A 16,575-nucleotide genomic window follows, 5' to 3' on the forward strand; every position below is an offset into this window, starting at 1 on the left:
ATAAATCTGCAGACAACTGGTTATTAATGGGTTAGGATACGGCGGCCATCGCTGTAAGGTCTACTTCTGAAGGTGGGCAATGCCCAGCTTTTTGGAAGGAGCTGCTGGGGAACACCTTCCTACCTTCCTCTCTTGGTCCTAATGATGCCACAAAGCTGTAGTGCCCCAAGAGCTTTGCCAGACCCATGCAAGATCTCCCAAGCCAAAGTCCCTTCTGCACTAGAGGTGAGACCACAAGCTGGGTAAACTTCCCCGACCCCTGTTAGCTCTGATGCTCAAACAAGAAAGTGACTGGGGATGCCTATGAGACACAGAACATATCTTGGAGAAGGAGGAGGCGGTGGCTAAGGTTGGCTCTCATTCCACAGATGAGAGAGCATGGCCTTGCAGTCCAGCCATTGCAGACTTCTCCTCTTCCAGGCTTGAAATCAAGTTTCCAACGTGAATTCTAGGGAGTCTCTAGGAAGGACCTAGTTGGGGAACTGATCTAAAGAAAAAAGTCCCCATTGTGGCCAGGATGGCCTCCAGCCACCACCAGACAGTGGCAGGTTGATCCAAGGTAACCTGCTACAGAGACCTCCTCTCAGGAGGCCCTGGGTTCTTCTCAGATGTTCAACGTTAGGGGGAGCCCAGAATGGAGGTAAACATGTCGTTCTCTTTCGTGCCAGACAGACCCAGAGGGGCCAGCGCTGTGGTCTGTTCTGCTGCCCCTGGGAGACTGATCTCCTCAGCCTTGTCAAGTTATTGACAATACTGCCCATGAGAGTAAGGAAATCGCCAAGGTATTAACCACAGAGGCCAAAGAATAAAGGACCAGCAGCCATCCATGTTAGAGCCGGGTCTTGGGATGGATTCTGGAGGCGTGGGTGTTTGGTTTTTAAGCACAATATACTTGACCCTGTCAAATGTCTGCGTCTTGCCAAGTCCACAGAGCCAAGGACTAATGGCTTCCTGGGGATTGTGGGGATTTGCTCCCTGCTTTCAGGCTCCATTTATCTCTTCAGAACTTGTAGGGACTTTGTCTACAAAAGATGAGTGGAGAGGAGGAAGGAGACAAAGAGGGGTGTTTCTTACAGGCTGGTGAGGGTACAGCAGGGAGGGGCCCAGGCCACATCTCTCATTCCTGGGCCTCCTGGAATCTACTATGTTTGCCTCCTGGGCTAATGTCTCATTAATAGGCAGAAACAAGTACTGTAAATTTTAACATTTTAAAGGGTGTATCTCCTAGCTTCTCCAAACAGCAATCACTCACCAATAGGGAGATCAACCAGATTTCTAATGGACCTTTCCCCTCTCTGGGATCTCCCAGACTGCTCTGGAGCTGAACATCAGGTCTTTGGCTACAAGTAAAGCTCTAGACCACTGATTTATTAAAGCAAAAGATCAAGGACACAAAGGGGTATGTGGATGGGAAAATGCCACCACTGTGACCGCAGAGAGAAAGGAAAACACGTATATTGTCTGCCTGGTGCAACGGCCATAAGCGTGGCATCATCACAGCACCCAGGGGCAAGGTTAGGGCAGTCGAAGGTTATCCAGGCACATGACCAACAGTCACAGTCAATGTGCACCCCCGCCTCCGATCCTTACCACCTCCACCCCTGAACTTACGTCTTTAGGGGCGTCTTCTTCTTCTTGGCGGGCTTGTTTAGCCCATCCCCGTCCACTCCATTGGCTTCGATAGCACTGGCTGGGATCTCAAAGGAGGCTGGGGATTTAGAAGGTGAGCTGGGGGTCTTAGAGGATGTCTTAAAGGGGTCAACGGACTCGTCACAGGTGTCTGGGTCAAAGCTGTATGATTGTTGGGGCAGTTTGGGAGACTCCTGCATTTTTGAGGTGGAAGAAAAGGGGTTAAAATTGGGGTCATCCCACTTGTCAATATCAAAGGTGTAAGTACCTTTAGCAATGGGGATGTCATTGGGTTCAGCAGGGGATCTGGGAGGTGAGGCAGGAGTGTTGTCAAGTTTCTCGGGTGTCTTTTTCATCTTTGGCCTCCTCAGGGGCATTTTGGCAACTGGCTTTTTGCCTATCTTTTTGGTAGGAGGGGGGTTTTCCTGCTGGTTGTCCCAACTACACTTGTCCTCAGAATAGTCAAACTCCAGCCTTACGGAGAGCCCTTTGGCTGGAGAGTCCTCTTGCCCCCCGCTATCTGATGGGGTCACCTCCCCTGCCTCTGGGGCCGTGGTAAGAGGCAGCGTTTTCCTCCCGACAGGGGGTGAGTTCTGCACTCTGCCACCTCCAGAAGCTGGGGGGACAGCCCCTTCTGCACTCTCTGAGTCCAGAGGGCAGGCAGCTTTGGGCCCTGCAGCAGGCTCAAGGGGCGTCTCCTCCAGTAAGGCTGGGCCAGGACCTTCCGTCTTGGCAGATTCTGTTTTCGTCTCAGATGCTAGATTCTCCCCACTGGGGACGAGGCTCTCTTCATCTGGTTCCTGTTGCGTCTCCTTCACTGGGGGGGTCTCTGTGGGTTTCTTGGTGGTCTGTTTCTTTTTTAAGGAAGGCGGCCTTGGTTTTTTAGTTCGCTTAAGGGTACTGGAAGCACTGCTGGAACCCGTGCTATATGCATCTGGGGCGAGGGCCACGGCCTCAGGATTACCTGAGGAAGAAGCACCATCAAAGTCACTGGCTTGCAGGCTGAGCGACCGGGACAGCGTAGACTTAGAGATGGGGACGGAATCCGTGGACTTCCTCCGTGTGTTCACTTTGCCCTCCTGATTCTTACCGTCTGAGGCACGGGGTTCCAAGGTCTGAAAGGTATCCACAAGCTCAATGTTGTCAAAATCCAAGTTGTAAGTCCCGCTGCTGGCTATCGGCTTGTCTTCATCGAAGACGGCAGAGAAGGAGTGTGACGGGGGACGGAAGGGACTTCCTTCCACTGAGTCGCTCCGTGGGCCATCAGGGACAGGGACTGTCTCAGAACCACATCCTGAGGAAACAGAGACAAATCCATCAATTACAGACACAGGATGCATTGCGGCACCTCTCCTCTTGTGCCAAAACATCACCTTCCAGCGTAGGGGTTGACAAACCATGGCCCCAGGCCACCCCTGCCCATCACTGGGTGTACTGCTTGAGTACAGATCCTGGCCCACCCATAATTAGCTCGAGACCCTGGCCAGGCTTGCCCAGAGTTCCCTCATCTGTGCAATGCGGGTGATGAGGACCGATTAAAGAACCTAGCTCAGAGTGTTCATTCAAAAACATTCACCAAGTGCCTCATCAGGCCCAGGCATGGTTCTAGGTACTAGAGATTCAACAAGGAACAGAAATAGACAAAATCTTTCCCTTCCTGGAAGTCACATTCTTCAGGGGAAGATAGTGAATAAATCACCAGGGCCAGCCGTGGTGTCTCATGCCTGTAATCGCAGCACTTTGGGAGGCCGAGGCAGGCAGATCACTTAAGGTCAGGAGTTCGAGACCAGCCTGGTCAGCATGGTGAAACCCAGTCTCTACTAAAAAAAACACACAAAAATTAGCCAGGCATGGTGGTACACGCCTGTAATCCCAGCTATTCCAGAGGCTGAGGCAGGAGAATCGCTTGAGCCTGGGAGCCGGATGTTGCAGAGAGCCGAGACTGTGCCACTGTACTCTAGCCAAACAGACTAAGACTCTGTCTCAAAAACAAACAATGTACAGAATTTCAGAGGGTGACACGTGCTAAGGAGAAAAATAAAGCCGGGATAGGAGATTCACTTTTAAAATAAGGTAGTCAGGCAAGATCTTCTGAGGAGACATCTAAGCAAAGATCAGAATCAAGGTAAGTGCATGAACCAGGAGGACTCCTGGGGAGGAAGCATCCTGGGCAGAAAAGGAATAGCACGAGTAAAGGCTCTGTGGCAGGAGCACCCGGTGTGTTACAGAAATAGCGAGGAGGCCAGTGTGGCTAAAGCAAGGGTCAGGAGTAGGACAGCAAGACAGAGAAATCCTGCAGGAAGGCATACGGAGCCTTCCATAAATATTAATACCAGCCACGGCCACCAACAAGCCTGTTCTTGACTCCTCAGAGCCACTGTGAAGAACAGAGGAGCCTGTACACGGAGGCCCCCGGCACCTGTAGTGGCACTTGCTGTCTGCCACCTGCCGCTCCAGCCATTAGCTGTAACCTCTCCTTCAGTCCTGCCTGCCTATCCTTGGCCCTGCTGTTGCCTATTCTCACTGCTCTCCCAGCTGCCTCCTCTCAGCTTTTCTACTCATCAGCCACTGCCAGCCAAGGAGGTCGCTCCTATTTCCCAAACACGCTGCAGATGCTGCAAATGTTGGCCAAATGACGCTCTAAGGTCCCACCACCCTACTGCCCATGGGGATCCGGCCAGTCCCAGCTTTGGCTCGGCTACTCAGGGATCTGCTGGCACCCAGCGGCATCTTTCATGTATTTCTGAGTTCACAGCTGCTCCAGGCAGTCACGGATGCCAGAAAAAGATTTGCCAGAAAACTAAAAGTGTGTCATTGGACAAGGGGGCAAACACGATAAAGCGGTCTGCAGGCCTAAGTACTAGGAGGATGCAGAATGAGGAATAAACAGAGCTGGCACAGGTAAGACCTGGGTGTGTGCCTCATGACAGGTGTTACGTGCCCCCAGTCCCCTTCCGCCACCGGCATGGTTGCCAGACAAAGGACAGGATGCTCAGCTGGATTTGAATTTCAGATAAATCAACAGTTTTTAAATGTATGTCCCATGTCTCAATGATTCTTTGTTTACCTAAGATTTAGATTTAATGGGCACCCTGTATTTTCATTTGCTAAATCTGGGAGCCTTATCTCTCACCCCAACAAACAAACAAGGTTTGGGAAATGCACAATTAACCCCTGAACTGGTCTCTTCCTGTTGATTTTCTCAGAGCAATTCATGCTCCCGACTGCAAATCTCTGGGCAATGAGTATTTTGCACAGTGCTTGCCAAGCTTTGCTCATAAGCACCTTTCTCCTGGAGTACCTGGCAGAGAACTCAGCTCACAGCACAAGAAAACCTCAAGCTTCTTGAGTTTAGGAACCGGCCTTAGCTCTGTTTCCCGCTTGACTGGTCACACTTTCTCTTACAGGATCAAGAAACGCTTGGATTGAAAACATCATTTGGAAGCACGTCTATGAGCCAGTCCTGGTTTCAAACCTCTCACTCCCCTCCTCTCCACCCAGGGCCTACCTGGAGCAGATGCCCTAAATACGGAGCTCTTTCTCCCAAATGGTTTCTCCAAACACTCCTGCTTCCTTCTCATTTCAAAAGGTGCTGCCTCCCTTCTTTCTAAAACCAACTCACTGTTTCCTCTAGGCCCTAGTACTCTCACGTACCACATCCTCCCACCAGCAGCGGCCTCCTCTTCCTGCTCCGTAATTGCCCCTGGATACACGGAGGGCACAGAGGACCAGGGGATGCTGAGGGGGACCAGGTGCTTTCAAATGGGCCTTGGCAGGAAGAAGGAGGAGCCTCGGCCTATCCCATCATTTCTAAAGCAAGGCCCACAAAAACTAACCTCCGTCTCAGGCTGTTACACGTGCCTCTGCAGCCTGCAGAAGGAAGCCTTCCGAGGCCCTTCAAATGTCAGCAGTTATCATGCAACAATGAGCGGATATTCAGCTTAACCATCTGCTCATTGCTTCCTCCAGAAGAAAGAGCTCCCTGCCTGCTTAGCATGGCTTTCCTCTTTAGAACTGACATGCTCTCATTAGCTCATCATGAACCAGGAAACTTAATCTTGCTGTAGGGTTTCTTATCCTTGGCATTATGGATGTTTGGGGGCAGTCAGGTTTCCATCCTGGGGGCTGTCCCGTGCCCTGTAGGATGCTTAGCAGCATCCCTGGCCCCCACACACTGGATGCCAGTAGGCCCCACGCCCTACCCCAGTTATGACAACCAACACTGTCTCCAGACATTGCCATGTACCCTTGGCGGGGGCAAAATCCTCCCTGATTGGGAATGGCTGTCTTACTGTGTTGGTCACCAGAGCAGGCTGCTCCACGGGGTCCCTCACAGGGCTGGAATGGCCCCTGTGGTCCAACTGGGTTCCAAGTCCTCCCTGCTCACCTACTGGATTTTCTTTTCTTTTTTTTGAAACAGTCTCACTCCATCACCCAGGCTGGAGTGCAATGGTACAAAATCTCAGCTTACTGCAACCTCCACCTCCCAGGTTCAAGTGATTCTCCTGCTTCAGCCTGCTGAGTAGCTGGGATTATACGTATGTGCCAACATGCCTGGCTAATTTTTCTATTTTTAGTAGAGATGGGTTTCACTATGTTGGCCAGGTTGGTCTCCAACTCCTGACCTCAAGTGATCCGCCTGCCTTAGCCTACCAAAGTGCTGAGATTACAGGCTCACGTGAGCCACCGCACCCGGCCTCCCTGCTCCCCTGCTGGATTTCCAAACATCCACACAGCATATCTGCGTGAAGACAGATGCAGATGCAATCAACTGTGTGATTCATTTGTTCATTCCACAAATAACCTGGGGTGCCTTCTATATGTCAGCCACTGTGGGGTGCACTGTGGTCACAGAGGTAAGGAAGGACAGGACCCCAGATGAATACACACACGACACTTCCTTCACCTCCTGTCTCCACTGGCACAGATCTGGGCAATGCCCTAGAGAACAGTGCCTTGCACACGGGCTCCAGGTTTCTGGCTCAGTCTGGTAACAAAGTCAGCACCCGCAGTTCATCAGATGAAAAGGGTCACTAGGGTATCCCAGTTACATGAGCCTGCTGGGCGGCCATCACCAAGGACCACAGACTGGGCGGCTTAAACCACAGAAATGTATTTCTCACGGTGTTGGAGGCTGGAAGGCCAAGGCCAAGGCGCCAGTGGGTTTTTCTCTCCTGAGGCCTCTCTCCTTGGTTTGCAGATGGCCTTTTCTCTGTGCGCACTCCTGGTCTCTTTCTCTTCGTATAGGAACACTGGTCCCCATGGGATTAGGGCCCCACCCGTATGAACCCATTCAACCTTAACTGTCTCCTTAAATGTCCTCCCTGCAAATAATCACATTGGGGGTTGAGGCTTCAGCATACAAATGTTGGAGGCCACAATTCAGACATAGCACCAGTGCTGGGCAAATAAAATGCCCAGGTTGAGGGAAAACAAATGTGTTAGAAATGACAGGAGGCTCCCAGGAAAAGGAGAACGCTAGGACAGGGCAGCCGACATCACCCAGCTGATGTCACCCTACCTTCTCCAAAGGCCACACTCTTAGCCTTGCTGGACTATTTCTCACAGAAGCACTTGCTGCCAACCCCCACACTGGTGCTTCTCCATCCTTCCCTCCTTCCCCTGTCCTGCCGTGAGTTCACTCTGGGCAGGGATCCTTGGCGCCCAGAGGACCAGAGGTGTGCCCAGGCACTCACAGACTCTTCTCTTAAGCTGACACATCACGGGTAGATGGTCTCCTACACAGGGAGTATGGCTTTCTATCTTCTAAGTACATGAATAGCAATCTTCAATTAGTAATATTTATTCTGGGAAAAGGTCTCCATTTTAAGTAGGCTAACGAGATATAGATAAAGCAGTACTTGGTCTTTGTGTGGCAGTTTGCTGGTTGCTGTGGGCAGCTCAGAGCAAGTCCATGATGAATTTAATATTTCCCAAATTTGTCTAGCCTAAGACACACCTGAGACACTCATTAAAACCCCAGGCTCCGCCTCCATCTGCCTCCTTCCTCTGCAGAGCGGGGGTTCCTTCCACGGGGCTGGGGTGGGGCTCGGGCCCCATCGTAACAGGTGCCGCAGCTGCATCTCCTGATCAGGAAGTCTAGAACTGGGCTGTCTCACCTCATCTGCTTCTATCTGGGTCTATCCTCATTCTTAAACCTCCGGTGGGCAACGCTTTCGTATTTGGCCACAAAAATGAGTGGGCTTTGAGGATAAGCTCAGATGGGCCTTTGAGCTCCAATTTCCTGTGGGGGTTTTACCTCAGAGGCGTGAGGCATCAGGGCTGCAGAAGCGCCAGGCAGAGGCTGTCCTGTGGTGCCCACCCTCCTCTGATGTGGTCCAAAACAGACAGCTCAAGAAACCAAACCCAAAACTGACCAGCAAGAGAGCAGGAGGCCCGTGCCGTGGCTGCCTTCTGTCCTCAGCCCAGCAGGGGTTCAGGATCTCACAGAGACCCCAGAACCCCCACCGGGTGGGTCTGTGCTCCTCTGCTTCCTGAGGCCAAACTCCTGTTCAATTCCCAGAAACCAAGAGGGAAAAGTGCCGTCAAGGCATTGTGGGGAGAGACAGTTACCGACCACGTTAACTCACTTAGTGATGAAGAAATTAAATTCTCTTTACATAAACCAAACTGTTCCCAGCAGAGTCCGCCTTGTGAGCATCTAAGTGACAGAGCCATGGTCAGGATGGGGAGAACCTAAGGGGAGGCTTTGCTCCAGGAGCACGGTTGCAGTGACAGCCCCACTGTGCTGTGGGGGCGGTTCAGACAGCTGGGACTTCAGCAACCCCGGGCTGGTCCTGGCTCCACCTAGAGCACGCCACGTGTCACTTTTTCTTTCTTTTTTTTTTAAGAGCCAGGGTCTCGCTCTGTCACCCAGGCTGTAGTGCAGTGGCGTTATCATAGGTCACTGCAACCTCGAACTCCCAGGCTCAAGTGACCCTCTTGCCTCACCCTCCTGAGCAGCCAGCCAAACTCGTGACACCACACCCGGCTAGTTTTTAAATTTTTTGTAGAGATGCAGTCTTGCTATGCTGCCCAGGCTGGTCTCAAACTCCTGGGCTCCAGTGATCCTCCCAACTCAGCCTTCCAAAGTGCTGAGATTAGAGGCACAGGCCACCGTGCCCAGCCCACATGTACCTGTCTGTCCTGCTTTGCTGATTGTCACTTCTCTCATGTCAGCCAGAGATGAGCAGCTTTCCTTGCCACGTCCCCACCTGTTGTCCTGCTAGGGCTCCTCCCTGGTGGGCTGCCTACCAAAGGGCCACAGTCCCCCAGGCAGGGCCCCAGCACCAGCACAAGGGCTCTACCAGTTTACTGACTTAACTGCTCATTTGAAGGCAGAGAGAGAGGGCAATGGGGGAAATAACACCAGCTGTGACCTGGGGCCACTCCTCATCCTTTACAAGCAGGCATGAAATGGGACACTCTGGAAAAGTACTTTCTTTAAAAGCTGAAGAAGACAGCAAGCAGACAGACCACTAACATAATGTCAGATTCAAAAGAGGTCAGTTTCAAAGAGTCCAGAGTCAGATAAAAGGCGGCTGAAACCTTGGCTTTGCCACTAATCAGCTTGGTGACCTTGGCCAAAGTTTCTTAACCTTGCTGTGCCTTGATGTCACTGTCTCTAGTACCACCCCCCACAATGTTACTATTTTTCTATTATTATTATCAAATGTCATCTGTAACAGGACAACACCTGTGGGGCTTGGTTATACCCCTGTCTTCCTGGGAGGATAATGGGCTGAGCAACCAGCCTGGGGTCTGTGGGAGCCCCGAGCATCCCAGGGTCCATCCATGGCCCACTGTGCCTGTGTGGATGTGGAGTGCAGTCAAGCCCCTCTAGCGAGGTCATTACGGGAAGTGAATGTGCGTCCAGAGAGTTGGGGCCCTGCCAGGTTGTTGGTGTCTCCATCCAAGCTGCACAGGACACATGAGGTCGCCGTCCTCCCCATGTGAACACAGTCACAGTGGGCAGGTGAAGTGACCATCCTTTCAGTGTAGATGTGGCCACCCTGGGGAGATGAGATCACCGTCCTCTCACTGTAGATGTGGCCACTGTGGGCAGGAGAGGTGGCCATCCTTTCAGTGTAGATGTGGTCACCCTGGGGAGATGAGGTCACCACCGTCCTCTCAGTGTAGATATGGCCACTGCGGGCAGGTGAGGTCGCCGTCCTCTCACTGTAGATGTGGCCACTGTGGGCAGGTGAGGTCACTGTCCTCTCATGTTTCCTCACCTGGCTCTATGCAGGCCCCAAACTCTCCATCATCCTTCCAGCCTGGGATGAGCGGGGCTTGGATCTGGTGGTTGTGAACCCATATACCCCTGGCTCAATGGCCAGGGCCTCCAGGTGCAGTGCCAGCCTCTGCCTGGACTGCATCAAAATCTCCAGTGGTCTCACCTGTTCCCTGGTCCTGGGCACATGAAACACTCACATGGTGAAGAGGGAGCAGCCAGCTCAAGAGGGCCTGAGTGCCTGTGGCAGCCAGACCAAGGCCTGAAAAGGCTCGGCCCTCAGCTCACTGTGGCTCTGGTCCAAATGTGTGTGTCCCCAAAATTCCTATGTTGAAATCCTCATATAAGGTGATGGTATCAGGAGGTGGGGCCTTTGGGAGGTGATGAGCTCATGGGGGCAGTATCCTCAAGAGTGGGATTAGTGCCCTTACAAAAGAGGACTGAGGAAGACTGTATGTCCTTCCACCATGTCAGGACACAGGGAGGAGGTGCTGTCTATGAACAGAAAGCAGGTCCTCACTAGACACCAAATCTGCCAGTGCCCTGAGCTTGGACTTCCCAGCCTCCAGAACTGCGAGCAATACATTTCTGTTGCTAACAGGTACCCGGTCTATGGTTACGTTGTGATAGCCGCATGATCGGACCTAAGACAGTGTGCTGTCATCAGCTGTCATAGGGAATTCTTGTGCGGGTGAAGAGGGAGTGTCTGTAAGCACCTGGCCCAGGGCATAGCAGGTGCCAGGAAAAGGCAACCACAGCCCCCTGCTCTTCACACGCCATAGTGACATCCATCCCTGTGCCCCTGCACCAGGCTGGAAAGGGCCTCAGCTGGGTTCTGGGATGCCCTACCCCATGCCAGGGAGTCTCCCGTGGCTACAGGGAGCACCCACATGTGGCCTCCTTGGAGATGAAAGCAGGTGACAGTGTGTATAAAAACCAGTGGCAGGTCCAAAGAAAATGGAAGCCACTGTGTGCTCTGCAGCCAGGTTGGGCACTGAGTTCCATTCCAAGTCAATGTGAGGACAGCTGTCCACAAACAGCCACTTGGAGCACAATCAGTGCCTGGCGAGGACACTGGCACTTGGATCGGGTGGCTGTGAACCTGTATACTCCTGGCTCAATGGCTCGGGCCCCCAGGTGCAGCGCCACAATCAGTGCCTGGTGGGACCATGTCCCCAGAGACAGAGGAAAGGTGTAGGCACGCAGGGCACAGGGAGGCCCCCGTTACCTCCAAAGCCCCAACATGGGCCTTTCCCTGGGCTTGGCAATCTCCTAGCAAGAATGAGTAAAGAGGCTGCATTCCCCAATGCTGAACAATGTCCCTGATGGGCAGGTGGGCAACTGTCAGAATGGATCCACCTCAACTCTCCTGCCATGTCGCCCCCACTGATCACCCACTGACTCGCAATCCTTTGCCCTATCCTCTGCCTCGGGGGCGTGTCCCAGGCTGCAGCACTCAGGACAGGCTGGCAGGACTGCCCCAGCACACGTCTGAGCAACAGCAGGTTCAGCGACAGCTTTCACTCAGCACCTACTAAGGGCCTGCCCCAGGCTAGGCACACAAAGGCACCAGCTCACTGCACCTGAGCAGACAGCACTCTGGCTCCAAATGGAAGGCAACCGGGCTTGAAGGTGGGCAGGCCTGGGTTCTGACACCAGAGCCCCTTATCTGCTGTGAGATGGCGCATGAGGTTCGTAACCTCCACGTGTCACTGGGGAATCAGGGGAAGACATCCACTATACAGGGATGCTGTATGCATACGGCCCATCCTCCCTCACCTGAGTGGGAGACGAAACACTCAGAGGACCTAGCACAGCCCTGATAAGGCAAATGTTTGAATGGGAGCTATTACTTAATTATATGACATGTAATTATGTCCCTCAGTGGCCGATTTTGAGTTCTAATAACACGGTCGCTATACATCAGCCAACCATTCCGTTCACAGGACCTCGGGAGGCCAGAGCTGGAAAGATCTGAAGGGGCCCACAGATCACCCTCTTCATTTTACAGATAAGGGAACTGCGCTCAGATGAGCTGAGTCCTGGCCCACCCCAGCTGGCAGCAGGTGCAATCCTTTGCCCCATCTTCTGCCTCAGGATTGTGGTCCAGGCTACAGCCCTCAGGACAGGCTGGCAGGACTGCTCCAGTCCACACATCTTCCATCCCAGGGAGCCCAGACACGCTGGTAGGACCCAATGTAGGGCAAGTGAGTGCTTTATAAAATGTAGGTTGCCAGGAGGAAAAACCGTCTTTATTCACAGCCAAAGGTCTCGTGTATTAATTCACGTGGTTCCTGCAGCACCTTTCGCAACATCCCGGGCACTGTGTAGAGGAAAGTAAACAATAGATTTTCCCCTAGTGCCCTTCTTTCCTGTGGTTCACAGAACGAATCTTTCTTCTCCTACAGCCACCTACACTAGCAAGCACAGCTGCCTTCCCACGCCTTCGTAACGCCCCATGCTGGTCCACAGAATGGACGAGGGGACCCTCTGCCTGGGAGGCGGTTTTCTAACCAGGGCAGCAAATCAAATGGATCTTTGTACAGCCCAAGCTAGGGGGCCTTTCAGCAGACACAGTTCCAGCCGTAAGTCTCCTGAGTGTACAATCCCTACACAGCCAGCCCCGCGGCCGTTTTCAAAGGAGGAGAAACATAAAGTCCCCGTTCAAACACTCCAACTGGTGTAATCCAAGGTTCTGAGGGGCTGTGACTCCGCAGCAATTAGCGTTTCCATCCCCTTCCCTGGTGGAGGTTATCTCTTAATCCTCAATAATGCTCATTCTTTTAGTAACTGCCATCTAAGAAAGAAGTCGGTGTTGTGCGTGTTCGTTTTTAAGAACGGAGATTGTTCTTTGCTTTGCTGAAAGGAAGTTAGGCAGAAGGAAGAAGGACAGGACCAAAGAAGAGAACAGAGTGGCGTCCTGTTCTCCCAGAGCTGGCAGGACATCAGACTGGGAATCCCCAAAGACGCACCTGCCTCTCCGCACACTCCTTGGTGCTGGGGATGAAACACGCCCTGTAACATGCTATCATTTTCTTCCAAACTGTTTATTATTTTTGAGACAGAGTCTGGCTCTGTCACCCAGGCTGGAGTGTAGTGGTGTGGTCTCAGCTCACTGCAACCTCCCCCAGGTTCAAGCCATTCTCCTGTCTCAGCCTCCTGAGTAGTTGGGACTACAGGTGTGTGGCACCACGCCCGCCTAATTTTTGTATTTTTAGTAGAGACAGGGTTTCACTATGTTGGCCAGGCTGGTCTCGAATCCCTGACCTCGGGTGATCCACCCTCCTTGGCCTCCCAGAGTGCTGGCATTACAGGCGTGAGCCACCACAACCAGCCAAGAATACTTTATTCTTTTTTTTTTTTTTTTTGAGATGGACTCGCTCTGTCACCCAGGCTGGAGTGCAGTGGTGCAATCTCGGCTCACTGCAAGCTCCGCCTCCTGGATTCACGCCATTCTCCTGCCTTAGCCTCCTGAGTAGCTGGGACTACATGCGCCCACCACCACGCCTGGCTAATTTTTTGTATTTTAAATGGAGACGGGGTTTCACCATGTTAGCCAGGATGGTCTCGATCTCCTGACCTCGTGATCTGCCCACCTCGGCCAGAATAGTTTATTCTTCATCACGTATTTGACCTAGAGATTACAATGTGTTTGTCATCCAGCCACTTTCCATTAAAACTTATGGGCAAGTTTTTAAAAATATTATGGGAAATAACAGTTTTATATGCTTTATCATACAAAATAAAGGAAGAGATGCAAATGACTCTCTGAGAACTACAGACAGCCCTCCTGGCTCTTCTCTACTTTCGAATCAAAGAAATACCAGTCACTATCCTCCCAGAGCCTGGCGTCTACACTGACTCAGCAAAATCCAGACACTGCTGCAGACTGATGAGCTGTCAAAGATGGGGGACATGGGAGCAGTATTCGGCAGACTCCAGCAAAGGCATCAGCTCTCATGAAAACTGTCCTGCCCCCTTGTCCCAGCACTGGGGCTTGCTGGTTTAGGAACAAAGCCCCGGGAGTGTACATCCTTTCCAAAACAATGGGCTGCTTGAACCCACGGCGGATAAAAAGAATTCCACCCATTTCTTTCTAAAACCAACATCAAGGTCAAAATGTTATTTTATTGTACAGTTTACCTGGCTCCCAGCCAGGGCAAGAGCATACTGGAGGCACCCAGCCCCATTCTTGGCTCCTTCTCAGGTACAGTTTGCCCTCGGGAGGAAGAGCTAGAGAAGGGGACAAGGGGGCCCCTGGTAGTGGCCACTCTCAGGTATCCAGCGTGTGGCCTAGAAGGGGTAGAAGGGGTTTGGCCCTGCAGACTCCTAATCACACGGGAGGGCTGTGGGCCTCCAGAGGCCCAAGGAAGGCCAGAATGGGGTCCTCTAAGGTGTAGGGCCCAGAGCTGTCCAGGTCTAAGGACCCCCCGGCCCCCTGGCCAGCCTGTGGGGCCATTTCTGGCAGGTGCCATCTCTTCCAGGCTCCTATGAATCTTCCATGTAAGAGGTGGTTCTCTGTGCTGGTGTAACTGGGAGGTGCAGAATACACCACAGGGGTGGGGTGGGGATGAGATCTATTCCATCTGTGCACTAACCACCTGTCTAAAAGGAACATAAAGGTGTTTTCACTCACACTAAGGGAGAAACATGTGGGAAAGTGATAAGAAATCAGGCGACAACGAGATTCATGAGGAATAAAGAAACCACCATGATGTGCTGTGAATGTCTACCTCTATCCTCGCCCACTGGCTACCTTCCTTCCCCAAGCCTAGCGCTGCAAATACACATGTAGATTCGCAGGCCTGTCCAGAACTCATGTTCTCACAAGAGCGAGGCGCCAAGTGCTAGAATCCAAGACTGTGCTGTGAACTTTCAAGACCCACTGCCCTCCTCCAAACCCAATCTCCCCAGAGGCCTCCCCTAAAATTCTTCAAAACAAATGGAGAATAATCCAGTGTATCTGTTCACCCTTCGTTTTCAAGAAAACTACAAAAGCCACATCAAGCACAACTCAAAGCCAAGAGGCCGACTCGGTGCTCGCCTCCAGCCTGACCCAGGGGGAAGTGCTGCAAATCTCCCCCAGGGCTCACAGCCACAGGGCTGTCTGGGGACCTCCCTGGCCTTGGTTACCTGGTTCTTCCGGGGATGGCTGTGCGCTGACCTCGGGTTCTGGGATGACTTCGGGGGGTGGTGGGGGTGGAGCTGGCGGAGCTTTGACAGGGGTCGTTGACTCCGGGGTCTCAAATGCCTCTTCAGAATCGGAACTCCTGATGACAAAGGGAAAAGCACAGGTTAGAAAGGGGCCCAGAGTCAGTTCTGCTGAGCAAGTGTGGCCTTCGCACCCAGAGCCAGTGGGTTCCAGCTCGCTGCTCAATTAAGCTGTGCAGGCACAGATGAGAGGAAAGTCATTTTCTCAGTCGTGATTCCGAAGGGTGAATCTTATCACTAGCTCTGATTGCACACAAATGATGTATTCTTTGAACTCGGCTCTACTGGAAATACACGCTTCTCGCCTTAGTGGCAAATACACACACAGCGGACTCTGGATGAACTTCCGCACACATTCATTATTAGGTAGTGATTCAAATAGAGAGAGAAGGGCATTCTGCATGTTCAATGCCATGGTGCCAACTCACCCACATGATCCCACTCCATCATCCTCTCCACTGTCCTGCTTTCTCAGCGCCTCTCATAACTTGTGAGTACAGACTAATTCTAGTAGTGTTTACTATCTTTTCTACTGAGCTCAAAACACAGGAGGGCAGCCGGCCTTGTTTATCACAGTATCTCCAAGCCTCTCAGTGGAGGGCCGGGAATTAACACGTGTTGAGTGGGTGAATGGAGTGAATGAAGGAAGCCAGCAAGCTGGCCAGGCAGAGGGTGCATCAGACCAAGACACAAAGCATAGCCACCAACCCCGACACAGTGAAAATGGCCCTCGCTGGTCTGCAGGAAAGTCTGTTTCCAAGGAAGACTCTTCACCCAGAACTGGACCAAAAATCCATGTGGAGAAACTCTGTCCACTAACAAGGAGAGGTCACTGGCCATGCCTTGGCCTGGGCTGGGCTGGAGGGGAACCAACAGGCCAGGTGTGGTGGCTCATGCCTCTAATCCCAGCGCTTTGGGAGACCCAGGTGGGAGGATCGCTTGATGTCAGGCATTTGAGACCAGCCTGGGCAACACGGTGAGGCCCTATTTCTATAAAAAATAAAAATAAAAAATTACTATGGCACATGCCTATGGTCTCAGCTACTAGGGAGGGTGAGATAGGAGGATCACTTGAGCCCAGAAGTTTGAAGCTGCAGTGAGCTGTGACTGTGCCAATGCACCCCAGTCTAGGTGATAGAGCAAGACCCTGTCTCTTAAAAAAATAAAAAGAAGACAAGGAAGAACCAACAGACAGCCCTCCCCATCACCCTGCTTCCACTGGTAACTCAATTTTATGCCAGAAAGAACAAGGCTTCCCCGAGTACTAAGCCAGCTCCACCTATGCTCAAGATGCCCACGGGCCCACGGTCCTGAGCCCAGCCTTGCCTCGGAGGACAGCTAGCTTGGCAGCAGTAGGAGCAGTTGGGCTGAGTCCCATTTTGGAAGGGTTAAACAGACCAAAATATTGATTTATTCATTTGCAACAAGGGGGTTAATTATCAAGAGGGTGGACACTTAGGGTGGCTGAATGGCACAAATGATCCCAGCAAGCAAATCTGGTG

The 16,575-nt window shown here is 52.2% G+C and overlaps 1 protein-coding gene across 28 annotated transcripts in view; it reads right to left on the bottom strand.

Moving 5' to 3' along the window:
- Positions 1 to 16,575, bottom strand: part of TACC2 (transforming acidic coiled-coil containing protein 2) — a 255,604-nt gene that overhangs the window by 41,710 nt on the left and 197,319 nt on the right. For 27 of the 28 annotated variants that reach the window (XM_021943769.2, XM_021943767.2, XM_021943764.2 and 24 more), the window contains 2 exons: positions 14,996 to 15,132; positions 1,612 to 2,923 (listed from right to left, as the gene is read on the bottom strand). In XM_021943769.2, the coding sequence (XP_021799461.2) occupies positions 1,612 to 2,923; positions 14,996 to 15,132 (1,449 nt within the window). The remainder of the gene's footprint in view (positions 1 to 1,611; positions 2,924 to 14,995; positions 15,133 to 16,575) is intronic. The other variant, XM_021943773.2, reaches the window with a different exon arrangement.

Source organism: Papio anubis, chromosome 11, assembly GCF_008728515.1.
Source record: "Papio anubis isolate 15944 chromosome 11, Panubis1.0, whole genome shotgun sequence".
NCBI lineage: Eukaryota > Metazoa > Chordata > Mammalia > Primates > Cercopithecidae > Papio > Papio anubis.